The sequence below is a fragment of the Bos grunniens genome, chromosome 5 (assembly GCF_055505025.1).
Source record: "Bos grunniens cultivar Pamir isolate PY7600 chromosome 5, Bosgru_T2T1.0, whole genome shotgun sequence".
NCBI classification, from domain to species: domain Eukaryota; kingdom Metazoa; phylum Chordata; class Mammalia; order Artiodactyla; family Bovidae; genus Bos; species Bos grunniens.
In genome coordinates this window covers 74926032-74944095 of record NC_141169.1, presented here as the reverse complement: position 1 = coordinate 74944095, position 18064 = coordinate 74926032, and the positions used below count along the sequence as shown (strand labels likewise).

The following is an 18064-nucleotide window of genomic DNA, read 5'->3' as shown; positions in this document are numbered from 1 at the left end:
TTGTCCTTGTACAACTTGAGTTGTCAAAGTGGCTATAACATCTTGATATCAAAATTTGTTTCTGAAAATGAGTTCCCATTGATATTTTCAACACATATACATTTTAAAGGAACATTTTTAATTAAAATTACCCATAGTATTACATCCTAAGCTACATATTTTTTACAAAAATATTCTTTTCAGCTTAGCATTTCACTTTCTAAATATCCAGATTGAAGGTGGAGGTAATCCATTGGAATCCTCCACGGATTGCTACCCAGTCGTATAATCATGTAGATGCTGAGTCATCAGATCCTTTGGAATGATGAAATTGCTTTTATAAAATCTTATCAAACAGTGCACATTGTCGGCCATCTCAGTTAAGAATATGCATCATATATACAGGTGTGCTCATGGATTAAGCAGCAAAGCAGAACTTAAGTACAAATAAAGGGTTCAGGTTATCCTACAATGGAATATTCAAAGAATGGTAGAGGGACAGTGAAGCTATTGAAAAATGAGGACTGCCTCCAAAAATTCTAAGTTACCACTCTACAGAGGTAAATAGCAAGAAATTGTTATAGTTGCTGAGTGGAGAGACAAGGGCAAAGCACCTAGAAGGAAGCTGATGTCGTGCTTTTTTAAATAGTCCTGCTGCTGGTGCTGCTGCTGCTGCTAAGTCACTTCAGTCGTGTCCGACTCTGTGCGACCCCGTAGACGGCAGCCCACCAGGCTCTGCTGTCCCTGGGATTCTCTAGGCAAGAACCCTGGAGTGGGTTGCCATTGCCTTCTCCATTGTGTGAAAGTGAAAAGTGAAAGTGAAGTCTCTCAGTCGTGTCCGACTCGTAGGGACCCCATGGATTGCAGCCTACCAGGCTCCTCCGTCCATGGGATTTTCCAGGCAAGAATACTGGAGTGACTTGCCATATCCTGCTGGTGTTGAAATTGGAAGTAGGATGATGACCCAGACTGGCTTTTCAGATATCGTGTGAACAAAGGAAGTACAGGAAGTGGCATCCCACTGCAGTATTCTCACCTGGAGAGTCCCGTGGACTGAGGAGCCCGGCGGCTGTAGTCCACAGGATCGCAGCGTCCGAGGCGACTGAAGCGACAGCACGCGCACATACTCACAAAGGCGCACAGTGGGTCCGCTCCCCGGCCTCCTGCGTTTTCTGCTTGACGAATTAAAGCTTCATGGTCTGTTTGTTTTCCAGCGTCTATGGTGGACAAATAAATTAATCCTATTGCTGTTCTGTGGTATTCTTTCCTGTTGAATAGTATGCAGTTCATGTCACTAACTAGATCTCATTCCCACTGTCTTTTGACTATTCCTTTTCTCTCTACATATGGAAAAAAACGAACACGTTGAGTAGGCTTCAACAGATGTATAATTTAGGCAGATCTGGATAAGCAGTTTCTGAACTCCAGCTGAACATATTCTTACTCTTGTGTCAATCTGTTTGTTTAAAATTCACATTGAAGAAAAGTTATAATTGACCACTCCCTAATGGTCTTTTCATTTGCTTAGACGAACATGAGTGCTCTCTTCTCCCATACCCAGTACCCATGAATCAAATATCCACACTATGTCTTAAATTATTCCGTTCCCAGAGGAATTGATGGTGCTGTAAGCCATAGGCCAAGTGGAGCTAAAATGGTTAGACCTCCTAACAAATGCATTTTATGAAGCTGGCACCCAAATATCAAGCTTCATATAGAAGTTGCTGAGGAATAATAGATTTGATTATTTTTTAGTGTTAGATAAAGGGACATGTACATTAACAACATGAAATGAGAAAGATAGGATTATTTTTAAATGTTCAGATTCTCAGTTGACTAGTTTGACCCGAGTAACTCTATACCTCAGTTTTGGTCTGGCCTCACATGCTTTTTGTTTTATTTCATTATTATTATTGTTGTTAATCACATTATTACTATTATCACTACTACTATAGTTCTTTATCCTTTTATTGGATTTCATTTCCCTTTACAAAACATGCATGGACCAACAATGTGACTTTGGGAGAGTATTGCTGAGTTGTTGCTGACGTCAGTTTCATACTGTGATATTTTTTTTCTATTTACCAAGAGATGAGTACTTCAATATAACGATGTGCATGTTTTCCCCCCTTCTCCCGCTGCATGCAGGGATTCGGGTTCGTAACTTTCGAGAATAGTGCTGATGCAGACAGGGCCAGGGAGAAATTACACGGCACCGTGGTAGAGGGCCGTAAAATCGAGGTGCATGTCTTCAATAATTCAACTTCTGGTTTATATTTTTATTTCTCTTTTTATGTATTGCCTCACTTATTTCACATTTGGAACCCTGTCTTGTTTGTGGTGTGTGTATTGTGTCTCTGTGTCCTTCACTTTCTTGCACTAAAATGCTGTAAAAGTAACACTTCTATTCTCCCTCCCCCCCATTTTTGGTTGTTTGGGGGTTTTCCTTTCAATTTACCTGTGTGCGAATGTATATGTATTTGATTTCATTTACTTTTTTCCTCCGAGATGTTCATCCTTCTACTCTTTTGATTTTTTTCCTTTGCTTCAGTTTGCGAGACTCTGAAGTCCTGTAATCAGGCCAAAATAAAACTAACGTTGAAAACGTCTAAAAACTGTCCAGTTTAGAAATGTGTCCTGTAATGAATCAAGGGGCCAGCCAGTATCCTGTCTCTCTTGGGAGTCCAGTTTGCCTCCACCTGCGTGTAATAAGTAAGGAATAAAAGATCTTAGAGGTTGGGAGGTAGGGAGGAAAGAATCCAAAACTCATGTGGTTTTTAAATATATTTAATATCCAGAATTTCAGCAATTACTGGATTAAATTCTCCAGCAGAGGGTTGGGTGGCCACCTGTAGCATGCACTAAAACTGAGACTGAGTTGGCCACCTGGTACTCACTGGCCCTTTTCATCACGCAGTGAAGGTTAACTGGCTCCTTTCCCCTTTCCCAGTTTTTAAAAGTATGAAATATAAAAGCCACCATTTTGAGTAAGATGTCTGCATATTTTGCTTTTTTTCCCCCCCTCCCTTTCCAATGGTTTAGCATTTAGGGCCCTTCACTTGACTCACTCTTTCCATGGTAACTATACACAATGCTGGCGATGGTGCCCGTTGGCGGTAAGTGAAACCAAAGCACTGGAGAAGAAGCTTTTTAAAAATGTAATTACAAACAAATAAGAAAGAAAAAGTCCATCTGCCATCTCACATTAACACTACAAAATGTGATTTGACTTGTTCCTCTTCCTTTTCCTTTCCCCCTTTTATTTTCAATGCTGTTGAGTAATGCCGCCTGGACTCTGGATGTACATATTGTTTTGTAGCCGTCTGAGCTGTTTGAGTACTGACGTCATGGTGATTTTTTTCCCCTTGCACATCTTACTCAGAGTTACTGAACTCCAGTTTGGCTGGTTTTATTAATGCACTTCCTGCCCCTACTTCCTTTCCTCCTTTTCCTCTTTCCCAGACCTCTGTTTGTAGCTATGACTGTCCCTTCTTTGCCCTTGACAGCTCTCTCTCCTGCCCGTGACAGCCTTCCTGACTTTCTCTCTTCTCTTCCCTTGCGTTTTGTTCTCCTGACCCACTCTCTCTTCCTATCCTCCTCCCTAGTCCTCCCCGCCCCTTCTCTGTTCTGTGCAGCTATTGGTCTCTTTGCTGACTGGTGGTTTCTGATTGGTTCTGGCCATTTTTCCTTTAAGTGCTTGGGTGCTTTCTGCTCTAGCAGCTAGTAGAAGCTCTTGCCCCATTCTAATCCTTGTCTGTGAGAGCCTCGCTCTTCACTTTCTCCCGTCTTTCCAAAATTGATTGTTTTTTTTCTTTCTTTTATTTGTGTGTGTGTGTTTTTTAATTGCATGCTCTCAGTCTCATCATTGTTGTATCCCATTCTTTCTTTTTAAATGTGAAATGTTGGTATGATTTTGTGGGCAAACTAGAGTAAATGAAGTTTCAAGCTCTTTTCCTCACATAGGAAGGTGATCACTATACCAATCTTAAAAAAACACAAAACAGTTTTGGTTCCAACTTCACCTAAAATTGGTGGAGTTTTTGCTAGCAAATTTATTGCTATTCAAATTTAACATAATATAAATCCCCAGAGTGAAATAAAACATATTTTGTATAATTTTTATGTTTTATAATTATTTTAAAAACTGGTCTGTTTCTATGTACCTGACAACATAGTGTATAACCAGGTTCTATGGTAAGACTCTACCCTCCTTGCAAGAACTTGGAAGCTGATTCTGACACTGGACTGACTACAGGATCCTGGCTTCCAAGCCCCATTCATCTTTTCTTTATCAGCACCATCTTTATAATGCCTCTTTACCTTAGCACTGAGAATGCTTTAATTATGCAGTTCTGTAATGAGGGTAGAGAGTACCATAAAACAAAAGAAACATAAAGCTTTATTTTTTTTTCGATTCTTTTTTTTTTTTTTTATCATGGCCACTGGGCAGGCGGCCCGCCAGGCGAGCAGGGTCCCACTCGCACCCGGGCGCCCACCTGCGCCTCACACGAGCGGCGCTCCGGGGTTTTTTCAATTCTTTTTAAGTGCCTGATTCAACAGCCTTCTGAAAACTTTCTTCTTAAATGAGTAGGGCACATAATCTAGAAAATTCAAAATAGTCCTAAAGCCTGTCAACATAGGAATTTAAGTTCCTATACTTTTTTTTCCCAAACAGTAAAATTTTATACAAGCATGTAAACAATGATCAGATCCACAGATTTTTTTCTCCTATCTTCCTGTAAATCTGTTTCCTGAACCAATATAGCAAGCCTCTGTTTTATTAATGAACTTCAAAGTTCACATGCAAACAGGGCTCTTTCCAATTTTTTCCGTAATTTCCTCAGTGCAGAGACTTCTCTGTTAAAAGATCTCCAAAGAACTTGCAAATGTACTTTTTCTTTGGAGTCCTAGATGGTAAAGTTGCCCTAGTTTTCCATTTGAAGACCAAGAAACTGTATTTTACTCTTGTTAGCCTCATTTAATGAACACTTTAATTAAAATACTATATATTAATATTTTATATTGCTATATTAATTATTTAAATAAATTATCTCTGAAATTTGCATTGTAAACTGAATACTTTGTTATTGAATAAGCACCTCCATGTTCCCTAATGTGGTCTCCTTCCTCCCTGTCCCCCCTTTCTACTTTGTACCTGTAGGTGAATAATGCTACAGCACGTGTAATGACCAATAAGAAGATGGTCACACCATATGCAAATGGTAAGAGGTTACGAATCATCTTCAGAAAAATGTCACTTACGTCATCTATTCTTATATAGATATATGAACTTTTCACAAACATCAAAGACTTCTTGATTTCAGTCTTCAATTTTTTTCATGTACATTGTAGTATTTTTTTTACCTGGCAGAGTTAATTTTTATAAATTACCTTTTTGGTTTTTTTAATTATTACAGTCTTAGTCTCAGTAAAATCCATGTTATATAGTGTGAACATGTCATTTGAGATTTCTGCTCAAAACCCTCTTTTAGCTGCTGAAGTTCTTTGTAATATGTTAGGCTTGTTCAAGATCTTACTTATCTGAATATGAGTGGAATAATTCTTGACCTCTTGTTCTCCTTTTAAAGGAATGCTCTAGAGGTAATAGCCACGGGGTATGTGTGTGTGTAAAAATAAAAGTATTTTATATTTCATGGTTATATGTTATGTAGTGAGTTTTATAAATGTTTCTCATTAAGAGGGAATTTTTCTATAAATATTTTATTTAACAAAAACAGAACTTCTGCTTCAGTTGTCAACGTTAATCTAGATTCATGTTGCCTGAGTAAGACAGGATATAATTTTAATCTATAGCACAAGAGTAGTTTTGCACACTGTGTTCCACAGGACCATCTTTGGAGGGGAAAGAAAACTGAATGGACTGGGTCTTGAGGCCCATGGCTCTACTTTGAAGAACCTCATTCACATTGTATATTTTAGAGTTCTGCATGAGATTTTATCTAGAGTAAAAAGAAGAGTTTCTCCCTCTTTTGCTAGAGTATGATAGTATGTGCTGGTAATGTCTTAAGTCAAGAAGAAGTGTATTAGTTGGCCTTCAATAAATATGTGTAGCTCAGCTTTTCAAATAGAGTATAGTATACCTTGCATTTATTAGCATAACTTGCATTTTCCTTAGACATTTTACTAGTGGTATATCTTGGGATACCGTCACCTTCCAAGTTACATTTTGTTTTCTTCTTTTCACTGCTTCACAAAAACAAGTTTTTGCAATTTTGATTTTTTAAAAATCAAACTTAAACAAAATAAGGAGAGACAAAGTATGTCGGATTCCCTTTAGATCCAGTGGGACAGACAGAGCTACTGACGAATTGAGAAGACAGGAACTCTCCTGTTAATCTGTCTCTCCATTTTACTCTGTGACAGTGGGCCAGTTTCCCAACCCATTTCTGTTTTCACCACTATCAAGTGGCAGCCAGAATTTTAGCACCACCAGGCTCTTCTTTAGAAGTCATCAAAATCCAGCCCTCTTAGCTTATTCTTCAGGAAGTAAAGCCCAGGGAAATATAATATTGATACTTGCTCATTGTCCCAGAAGTGGTGTCTGTCTTATCACTCTTTTTCAGTTTTGTGAAAATCAAGTGACATAAACGCCCGTAAAAATACATTGTAAAGTGTACAAAACTAAACATATTCAAGCTTTTGTTGACAGTATTCCATTATTATCATGTGCATCCATTGTACGCATTTAAAGGGAGTGCTTAAGTAGTAGTGCCACTGATAGAAAAGGAAAAGTTCACTTTTTAATATTATTCTAAATCACTACTCAAGCCTACTGGAGGCAGACTTTAGAAACCTTCAGCTGCTGTGTTAGAGATTCTGCGAAGAGCACGCTAGGTGCTTTCTGGTGAATTCTCAGCATGTTCTTACTGGCTTTGAGTCTCCTGACTTGTCTAACAATGCAGAACATTGGTGCTTTTACAACTCCAGTAGGATTTGAAGACAAATTTTGAAATTTTCATGCAGAATAGTGAAGAAGCATGTCTATAAGCACATGAAATAATGAATGGGGGATTGGAATGATTCCAAATGAATGGGTTTTCTCTTGAGTCATGTCTTTGCTTATAGTCATTTAAATCTGGTGATTGGCCTTTTCATCTTTCCAGTCGCATATTTATAGAGTAGCAGTGACACAATGTTACAATGTTATAAAAACCAAAGGGCCAATTTTTCAGAAAAATAAAATGGCTTTATTTACTTATAAAAATTTTATAAATGTTATAAAATGATAAAATTCAAGAAATACTTATTAAGCTTTTTCATGTAGAATGCTACTCTATCAGTGGGCAATAGAACATTTCTCTTTTTTTTTTTTTACCACTTACCATATTCCTATAAATATAAAAAAGGAAATGTAGAAATTAAAGTGACATCAAACCTAATGTTGTTTAGAAATACTTAAAATATTTACACTAATGTTCTGTAGTGGTCTTATATTCTTTAGCTTAAAAGTCTGATTAATGTACATATGCTTCTAATAAATTAAAATCTCAGAAGACATGCACCAAAGTTAGGAACATACCTTGAATTTTATCATTGCATGTCTCTCCTTTGTGACTTAGTTAAACTCCAGTGAAATCCCAATGGGAAATCCCAATGAAAGAAAATTTCCGTTTACCCAGAATACCATTAGCGTGCTATAAATAAATGAACAGGGAGTTCAGAGGTCCAGGTCAGATTTGAACTCAGTCAAAGGATACTGTTTTATAATAAAACAGCTGGAGTAGTAAACAATGTCAAGATGATATATAAGACAGTGCATCACAGTGGGATACCAAATTCCATATATTGTGCCTTTTTCCCTTCTTCTAAACAAGGACTAGGTCATTTAGCAGTTCTGTGAGAGACAGTATACAAAACCCCCAGGATTTATTTGTATTTCTTTTTCCTTCTCTCATTCCCTCTCCATCTTCCTTCCTTCCTCCCTTCCAATTTTTTTCTCACCTCCTCTTTCCCCTACCACCTCTCCCTCTGCCAAATCTTCATTATCCTTTCACTGTGCTAGTCCTGCTTAAAGAGGGTCAGGTCCAAAAATACCATCACCCTCTCATGTAAACCCCCACCAGCATCCTAAAAAGAAGATGGTACCAGGCAAGAATGAATCCAGAGCATCTGAAGCCCTCCTTTACCTTCTGTCTGTTCCTCATGTAGTCATAAACATTTGCTCACTGTCCTCTCTTCCATTTCAGGTTGGAAATTAAGCCCAGTAGTTGGAGCTGTATATGGCCCTGAGTTGTATGCAGGTAGTATTTAAGCTAATTTTTCCATTTGTGCTATTTACATATATATTTTTATATATATATATATATAAATCTATTGTTTTTCACTTTCCTACTCCTTAGTAATCTTTTTACACCTTTTCATTTCCTAAATACACTTAGCATCCAGCTTCCAAGCAGATGTGTCCCTAGGCAACGACGCAGCCGTGCCCCTGTCAGGAAGAGGGGGCATCAACACTTACATTCCTTTAATCAGTAAGTAGCCTATGTTGACCTGGCTTGGAGTTTGAGAGTTTGACTGTTGTGAGTAAACAGTGAGGTACTGGTCCTTTTGTCCCCCCAAATACACGTAACTGAAAAGGAGGCATTCATGAGAGAGTTAAATACTATCATTAATGCCCTGTCCTATGCTAGAATCTTACTAGCCTGTGCTAGAATCTTTTTGATCAAATGTTAAGATGGCCACAAAGCACAAATAGTCGGAAAAGGTAGAAGAGGATGAGGACACATAAAGAAAATTTTAGTTCTGCACTTTGTAATGAAGCAAACAAAGAAGGGATTATTGGTGGAACGTGTTGTACATGCTATCTGCAAGTCAGCTCTGGGCTTGAATAGAATACCACTCAAATGCCGCTCCAGTTTTATTGATTATTCTCAGCTCTGTTGGTATCTCTAAAGTCATTTTGACCTGAGCTATTTAGCTCCAGCAAGAGATATAATTAAACAGAGTTCAGTGGATATGGAATCAATGTCCCCGCATGCTTTCCAGAGGATAGCACACTTAAAACAGGCCCTTTGAGAATGTCTGCCTCTTGAAAGCACACAAGGCTGCAGGGGAGAGGCAGTTTCCTTCTCACCTCTCATTTCTGGATTGAAACATGTTAGATAAAGAGAAAGGTGGACTCATGACGTGTCTGAGACTATTTAGTGTGCCTTGGAATGTGGCAGCATGTCAAAGCACCAAAGGATATTCTTATGAAAAATAATTATTTAAATTGATGTAATAACATCTGAAATAAGATTAATAATCAGTCAGTGAAAGAGTTTATATCAAACAACTTAAACTGGCTGTAGAAATGAAAAGTCTTGTCTGCATTATGGCAGCAGTTCTCGAGTTTCTTGACCTATTTCTCATCAGCTTGCATTGTAAGGCCAAAATTGGGAAGGAACAAAGAAACTCATGATTTGTGATAAGTGAGGCATGGTGTCAATGAGTTATGACATATCGCATATTTCCATTTCATTTTGGGAAAAGTTGTAATGTGGGGATATCTTTTCATCTTTCCTGTAATTGTTGTATAGCAGGTTGTGATGTTATACGTGCTGCTGAATGCAAGTTGACATTTCTGTCATATTTTGGGTCTCCCTTTAGTTCCTGGCTTCCCTTACCCAACTGCAGCCACCACGGCGGCCGCTTTCAGAGGAGCCCACCTGAGGGGCAGAGGGCGGACGGTATATGGCGCAGTCCGAGCGGTACCTCCAGCAGCCATTCCCGCCTATCCAGGGTAAGCAGTAGATTCCCAAATAAGCAACTGGATAAAACCAGAATACCATGGCCCTCTTATAACTTCTAGGATGTTGCCGTGCCACATAGTAGAGATTCTTTGAATATTTGCAAATTAACAGATTAGATGACAAGAACCATACCATTGTCAGAATGTAACAGAATATCAATGCATTATATAAATCTTCATCTTGGCCACCTTAAGCCCTCACAGTAGTGGCTTAAGACGGTAGCCAGAACTGTCTTGTGTTCACTAGCAGTGTGTTGGCATGGAGTTCACTCAGCATCGCACGAATTTGGATTAACACTCCTGCAGAAAACCAAACTAGGAGCTCAAGATTGTAGCGCAAGACTGCATCTGCTGGGCTCACCCCTCCCCACCACCCTTGCTGGGCTGAGGCTCTCACATGTGCCCTCCCTTGTGGTTTCACTGCCTGGTGGTGAGCAGCAGAGCTAGTTACCCACAATGGATTTGCTTTCTTTGTAGGAGACGGATTAAAAGAGGTTAATTCAAAGATGAACCAAGTCCAATTGAATCAAGGGAGAAAGGGAGAAGTAGGAAGAATTAAACCACAGTTGGCTTCTGAATGATGGTAAACAACTAACGGAGCTGAGCATCCTTCACCCTTTGATTTTTGTACGGAGGGTGTCTCATGCAGTGGAATGATTCCATAGCAACAAATAAATCCTTTGTTACTGAATATGGGGGAGAAGGAGTGAAGATGGCAGGTTTTGATTTCCGTTGTTTCTCAAGGCCAGCCTACAATGTATATTTTTATATAAAAAGTGGACTTTTATAAGTTAGTTGTATCAGGACTTTCTTCAAAGATGTGACGTTTGTGTTCCTCTTCTTTTTTCTGCCTGTGACAGGTTTTTTTCGCATATACTTACTGAAGAATAAACAGTGGCAGAGCAGCCTGTTCATTGCTACTTAGTAAAAATGTAAAGGGAAAGAGCCTCCTTTGTAGGTCCTTTTCTGACAGCAAAATTGACTGTGAGGTGTACTAATTTAGTAGTTAGTCATAGACCAAAGGGACATGCCATTCAGGGTCCTCAATTACACAGAATTAAAACATTTTTATCAGACAAGACAAATATGGGTGTTGAAATTGGCAGGCTCCAGAAGCCACTAGAAGGGGAACTACTTTAGAAATAAACCTTTGTTTGCAGTATATAGATGTTTAAATCCCATGCATTCCATCATCTCCATCTTCTGCCATTACTTACTTTTAATTTTATCCTTTTTTCCTTCTCAACTTGACCTTTGACCTTCAACCTCTGACATCTCCTTTTAAAGACGTGACTAAAGATACAATATTGTTTCATCAAGAAATATTCAAGTAAAACATAAAACTGAGCCTTGGATGTTCTACACACTAGGAAAATTGTTTACAAAGCGTCTTCCATTTCAGTCCAAAAGATCGTACTGTCCTGTTTGCAAAGAGATACTGCTTACCAGAAACATGGGATTGTATTTTGTAATATTCCTGAGTTACTTTATCAAGTGGTTGAATTCGTTCCTATTCAATATAGGTCATTTCAGTATATTGGCCAAACTTGAAAACCCATTCTCTACCAAGTCTGTGTCAGGTATATATTTGCTCAAAGATACTTTACCTTTATGTCTAATTACATCAATTTCTGTGCATTACATTGAACACTAATTTCCCATGTTTTATTTTTTATTAACTAAACCACCTGTTTACATGGAAGATGGCAAGGAATAAGTCCAGTATTTTATGGGGAATGGCCTAAAATTGCTTTTTAGCTTAGTGAACTAATTTCATCATTAATCATTGTGTTCTAGCCTCCTCGTGGCATTTGATATAGGGAATATTGGAATTCTTCTAGATTCAGGTGAATATTCCCAATGAGTGATACAGTTTAGCATAAAACTTACTCATGTTTTTAATGCCACCACTCTTCTCTATAGAAGAAATATTTTCGAACTTTGCCTATTTCCCCATACTAAAATAGTTGAAGGTTAATTAGTCACCACTTGGCATCAATGCTTTGGCATTTTATCAGCCTTCTCATTATAAACAAGTCTCTTTTTTACTAAAATGCAATTGAGAGGCAGATTATTTTCTAACCTCAGATTTTAGCTGCAATTGGAGACTGAAAATGGACAGAATTTATCTAAATGGCCTCAGAGATGAATTTGATTTGCCTATTGTGTACTAATACAAAGGCACAGAATAATTGGGGCATCACAAAGTGTGATCATACTATCCTATAAATACAACAGAACCTCACTGGAAGTTGAGTTCAGAAACTTTATAGCTACCTGTAAAAAATAAATTATTTTCATATTCATACTAAAACTATGACTTGATAACCTCACTTGCTAGCTTGTTTATTATAGCGGAGAAGGTAGTAGTGAAAATTTCCAGCTTGTTTAGTTGAATAAATGATAAACAGATCTTTTAATTTTAAATAACCAAATCTTGATTTAGTGAAAAGACTCTTATCTTTTTTTCTCTACTGCTATTCTGTCTTTTGGTCCCAAAATAAAGTTTTGGGGAAATTATACGCACAAAATAGCTCAAAAGGCTTGAAGTCTATATCTTGATTATAATAGTTTAGTGTCACTTAGGATTAAAAACAGAATGGTGTATTTTTTTTTTTGTTCAATACAAATTTATTTTCTAAACAGGAAAATAGATCTTTTTATTCCTAATCAAGCTACCTTCTCGATTTTATTCATTTAAATAAAACAGGTCATGCCCAGAACTTCAGTTATCAACTGTATTTTTCAGAATTCCATGAATATTCTTATGGTCAAAAAAGAACCCTTAAAGTCTTCCAGTTACTCCTCCCACTCTGGATTATATTGTTACTATCTGGGATCCCCACTGCACCTTTCAATTCTTGGACCTTGGACCAATCACCTTAACCTTTAGCTCATTATCTCTGCTTGTGAAAGCAATGCATTGTGGGTATTTTTGGTTGTGTTTTTTTTTTAATTACATTTCTCTGTTTACTTTGGTCAGAATTGATTGACTTGTTTTTCTGAGGTGTTGCATTGGTTCTTAAAATGCTGAATAATAATACTTTGCATGCTTGTGTGATCAGCCAAATCTTATCGCATGTCTAATGTGCAGGGTAAAAAGCAGGTGATGTATGGATATCAGAAAAGAATTTCTACGTTTCTCTGAAACTGATAGAAAATACTAAACATAATGTTGAAGCATACTTTGCATACAGGTCCTGCCCTAGTGGGATTCTTTGGGGGTTTTTTGTTTTTGTTTTTTCTTTTTTTCATATTTAACCCCTCTCTGCACAAACCCTGCCCCCACCCCCACATACACACACCCCTTTTGAAAAGAAAAACGTCCTCTTAGGACAAGCTCATTTTTTTTAATACTCTCAATATGAAAGGTTGGTGTTTCCAATCCAGCAGGTTCTCCATAGCTATACTTGGCCCTCTGGGGATGCTCTTTATTGCTCTCATCCCACTCTAGTTACTAGATTGGCAGGCGTTTTCTTCTAGGGTTGCAGCCCTCCCCTGCCTTGCCTGTCTCAGAGCCGCCCCAACCTCTCCAGCCCAGGGTCCGTATTCATACATCACCTGCCCGTGTAGAGCGCATGTGCATGCTGCCGTCCTCAATAACCGGAATGTGTTTCTGTTCTTTTGTTTTTTTGTTTTTGTTTTTGTGTGGATTTTCTGCAGTGTGGTTTACCAGGACGGATTTTACGGTGCTGACCTCTATGTAAGTACACACACCGGGGCCTTCTCGTCCCCATCCCCTGACAAGCCAGCCTTTTTTTTTCTGTTTCTTTGGTTTGGTTTTTTTTTTTTTTTTTTTTTTTTAATATAGTTTATTTAATTTTTATTTTATTTTTCCTTGTGGATATATATATATTTATATATTTAAGAATGCAAGCATGCTTCTCTGCCACTGCGCTTGCCCCTGGGTGCAAAAACTAAGCCTTTGGGTTTCCTGGTCATTGCTAGAATCAGTCTACTGGACATATTCTTTTCCCTTCCCTATGCCCAGAGATAATTCTGTGTTTCACGAATATATTTGAGAGATGATCAGCAGGTTTAAAGTCTTTTCTTCCTGTCGTCTCATGTGCATACATAAATAACAGGACCAGCGTAGCCTGAAACCAGCTCTTTCCCTTTTCTGCTTTTCTTTTCATTTCACATCCCTCTTTAGATCATTAGGGCTTTGATTTCTGTAGATGGCAAGAAGCTTCCTGAAATGTGTGTTTTCCTGTTTCACATGCTTTGAGAGAGCACTGTCTTGTGAGAGTGAGGTGTGAGGAATTGATGCCAGTGGAGAGTGGGTAGGAATGAGAGGAAACCAAATACTCAGTGCAGAAGGCTTTTCTGTATCAGAAGGTCCATAGCCAGTGGGGCCCTTTCTTTAAGAGCCATCTAGAAGGAGACAGATGGCATCGTTAGCAACCTACACTCTTCTACAAACGTTTGACTCATACAAGATTTGTTGATTTGACCAGCCATGGTAACACCTTTATTACTCTCCAGTATTTAAACTGTCTAGCTATAGCTCGAGTCTTATGACTGGTGGTCACATGTTATTTAAAATATGGACAAAATGATCTAACCTGACAAAAGAGTCAAGTTTTTGAGTTTTGCAAGTCTTTTATTAGGACCTCTCTCCAAAAATCTCTTTCTGAATGCATGCTTAGTCTAACTACCCACATTGTTAAGAAATCATTTCCTGAGAAATACTTGTCAGCATGAAATGATTCTTTGGGCACAGTGTAGAATTGTCTGGAAATGATTTCTCTACCCTAATTTCTCCAAAGTCAATAAGGATACCTTTTTAATGAACTGTTTGAACAGTCTGCCAGAGATTCCCAGCAATCTTAAAACATTAATGCCCTTTCAGAATGCATGTGGAGTATGCATTCTGTATTGCTGGAAGTAGACAGGAGAAAGCAGTTCTCTGAGATAAAGTGGGGGGGTGTACACACCTGGCCGTTTAGAGCAGACCTTCAGAGTAGACTTGAACACATGCTTGAAGGAACCTTAGCCATGATTTGGTCCAGCCTCCTCACTTTGTGGATATGTTTCTTAGATTGTGACACCCAAATTACCGAAATTGTTCGTTTATCCAAGCATAAAACCCAAATAATCAATATTTCATTACCTCTCATAGTAATTTAGTTAAAATCCACATCTTTCCTCTAATGGTCTTCAAGAAGTAAATGAAAGATCTCTTTTTCTTATGCTCACAGTGAAACTTGAGGATTAGGAAACTATTAATATATCCTACTTTTACACCAGAGTGTACTTTTCTAAATACATGTATATACATAAGCTCTTATAAGCATGTACATCCTCCCATATACATTAGTCTCCATAGTCTCATGAAGCTCACCTTTATGTTATTTAAGTTTTCTTGAAATCTGGTCTATTCGAGTACACTTCCTCTTGGATTGGAGTTTGTTTTTTCTCTAATATCTTATTTGGGGATTTCTTAAGTGTAATGTACTTCTAGCTTATTAAGATTTGCCTCCTTCCACCTTGTTAAGTCGTCCAACCGAGTATTTGTTAACAGTTCTCTCACTTCCTTAGTGTACAATATGTGACTTTATTAAGAGAGAAATGATTTTTCTGCACTTAAGAAAATACTCTTGTTTTTTTTTTTTTTTTTTTTAATCTACGAATTGAACAACCTTATCAAGCTGAACAGAAGTAATTCAGCAACCTTGCCAAAACATTTTTTTGATCTGTGGCCCCTAGTTGATGAAAAGACTGAATACTAATGATATTTTTATTTCTTAGTTATCTTGAGCCAGTTAGTTACTTAGAGGAAAGAAGAAAAAGTTGGTTACTAGTGCTGAAATGATACCAAACCCACAAATGGAAAACCGGAAAACATGAGGTGGGAACTGTTGAGTGAGGCTTAGGGTTAACTTCGAGTACAGCTTTTATAACTGCACATTCCCCACCCCATGTGTGAGGTGGCAAAGGAGGCTTCTTTAAAAAAACACACAAAGAGCAACAATAAAAACCCCTATCATTTTATGTTGAATTTGTTTCTGCTTCTCTCTGTACATTTTCCCTTCTGTGAAAATCTATTAATGTATGTTTAGTTCTTATCTCAGAAAGGAAGATCAGAGATAGAGAGGTTGGTTTATCTAGTCTAAAAAGTGCCCTGAACCTGAGCTTGAGGAGACAACATGAGGGAAAAAGAGTTTAAATTGCTGGCTTTTATTTAAGCTACATTAATTTAGGCTATTAACTGTGAAGGTATTTTTTGTAGGTTTTTTTGGTTTTGTTTTGTTTGTAATCTCTCCCTGTCCTCTTCTTAGGCCATAACCCCTGCTGGCCACTTTCTTCCTCCCCGTGTCTTTCATGGCACATTCCTCTCTGGAGAACTGATCTAGCAATCGTGCCCATGACTTGTAAAGAGACTCCCCACGCTAAGATTTGGGAGTGTCACAGGTAGATTATGTGTCTGCCTGCCCCCTCTTTTTCTGATCAGTAGGAAAGACACCGTTCACCCTAATTCACTTTTTTAATGGGATAACAACTGCTCCTAATTCTCACCCTGTGAAAAGCATGCTTGCATCCAAAGGAAAGAAAAGGCTGGTGGGCCCCTTCGTGGGCTTTTTTGTATGACTGTTTTCCTTCCACAGCTGTGTTTTTTGAACTGCTCTTCCTGTGTTCTGTTATAGAATAGTCTTACAGGAACCAATCATTAGCGCTAAAATACCTCAGGTAGGAGTGCCAGTGTGACCTGCCAATCAATCAGATTGTGGATTGCAGTGAAAAAATTGAATTATACTAACCATTCCAGCTCCACGTTAGAGATGGGAACAGAGGCTTTTTTGGACAATCAAGACTTGTGAGCGTGTGATCTAAGGCCTGCTACCTCAGCAGTGCACCCAGTCAAGCTCCTTACATGAGGGCACCTCCTCCAAAATTCCGTGCTCCCGCCCCATTGCCACACGTCCGCCCCAGGTGTGTTACACGCACTGTGCCATCACTGCCACCTCTTTCAGTTTGTCAATCACATTTATCCATGGTGTGAAACTGGTCTTTTATATTTTGAAGAGCTTAGCCATTTGGGATATCTTCTTACTTCTGTGAAAGAAATGAGAAAAGAGAGAAAGTAGAATCCGTCTAGACAGGATTTCTGAATCCCAAATTGGCCCCTGTTGTGAAGTCATTGTAGTAGTTGGGCTGTGCTGCTATGTAAGTTTGAAGTTGTCCTAAAAATCTAGGTATACTAGAACTCTAAAATGGAAGCATATGTTTCCCAAGCCCTCTCTCCTTTTCACTTTAAAACCAGATTAGTGAGGGCAGTGGATTACGATGCCCTGTTCGATTTGCTGGTAGCTAGGTGCTCAGCAAAAGGGGAAGCAGCAGGTAACTTGTCACAATTCAGTTAGTCTATTGATGTGGCCACCCAGCAAGCTTCTGGAGGTGAAACGATTATAGAGAAGCAGAAGAAAAGTGTTTGAAAGGCTTAGTCAGTTGAAGATCATCTTTCATCTATCATAAAAGTAGTAAGTGGAAGATACCAAATCGGTCATAAAGATTCCTTTGCTTAACCCCAAGTTTAATAATAATAGAAATTTAAAATATTTTCCTTAAAAATTTTTCATTACTCTTCCAAGTAGATAAGGTCTCCCAGTCAAAAGCAGTAACGATATTATCATTATTACAAGTTTTGTATTCACATCTGTATTACTCACGTTTAATCCAGTGTGCCATATTGCCACCAAAGAATCTTTGTTCTCCTAAAGAGCCCCTCCTCATACAAGTTCAGTCCAGAGCCGTGGATCTCAGCGGAGGAAGTGAGGGAAAGGAAGGAGTTAGAATCATGTAAAGACAGTGATCCCCAGAGGCACAGCCTTAAGCCCAAGCCAGTTGGACTAGATCTCTGCTCTGCTATAGTAATTCAAAGCATCACACTTGCCATTCTCCCCACCTGCCTGCCCACCTCCACCCCCACTCCCTTTGCTTTTTTACATCCCTTTATGTATGTAAATCCATACACCACATGCAGGGAACAAGCTTTCATTCGTCTGCTGGTCTTGAAATATACATTCTTCTCCTCAGTGTCACATAATGTCATTGTCTTCCAGGTAGAAAGAAGGTGTCTTGACATCACATGCTCACCAAAGTCCTGTTTTAATGTAAATCCTAAAACAAAAATGTAGTAATATACTTAATGGCCAGGTTAAAATCAAGACAAGGGAAGGTTAAATGGAGACAGAGAAAGGCCATGTGTAAGAGGAGAGGTTCTGTAGAACCCTTCCACTCTGTTCTAATTAAAACACAGCTCAGGCCTGTGCAGAGGAGTCACGTGGTCGGCGTGGCAGCACTCTAAAGTTCACTAGACAACAAAATTGGTTC

The 18064-nt window shown here is 38.5% G+C and overlaps 2 protein-coding genes across 51 annotated transcripts in view; one reads left to right on the top strand and one right to left on the bottom strand.

The window, feature by feature from the left end:
• Positions 1 to 18064, top strand: part of RBFOX2 (RNA binding fox-1 homolog 2) — a 293258-nt gene that overhangs the window by 262549 nt on the left and 12645 nt on the right. For 15 of the 50 annotated variants that reach the window (XM_086401253.1, XM_086401251.1, XM_086401244.1 and 12 more), the window contains 6 exons: positions 2128 to 2220; positions 5141 to 5201; positions 8187 to 8240; positions 8379 to 8471; positions 9589 to 9721; positions 13394 to 13433. In XM_086401253.1, coding sequence (XP_086257379.1) covers positions 2128 to 2220; positions 5141 to 5201; positions 8187 to 8240; positions 8379 to 8471; positions 9589 to 9721; positions 13394 to 13433 — 474 coding nt within the window. Of the gene's footprint in view, positions 1 to 2127; positions 2221 to 5140; positions 5202 to 8186; positions 8241 to 8378; positions 8474 to 9578; positions 9722 to 13393; positions 13434 to 16377; positions 16421 to 18064 lie in introns of all 50 variants that reach the window. The other 35 variants (XM_086401256.1, XM_086401255.1, XM_086401248.1 and 32 more) reach the window with 9 other exon arrangements.
• LOC147372418 (apolipoprotein L6-like) overlaps positions 15901 to 18064 on the bottom strand; it is a 43981-nt gene continuing 41817 nt past the window's right edge. The window contains exons 4-5 of the transcript XR_015164075.1: positions 17401 to 17851; positions 15901 to 16786 (exon numbers count right to left, since the gene is read on the bottom strand). The gene's annotated coding sequence lies outside the window, so the exon portion shown is untranslated. The remainder of the gene's footprint in view (positions 16787 to 17400; positions 17852 to 18064) is intronic.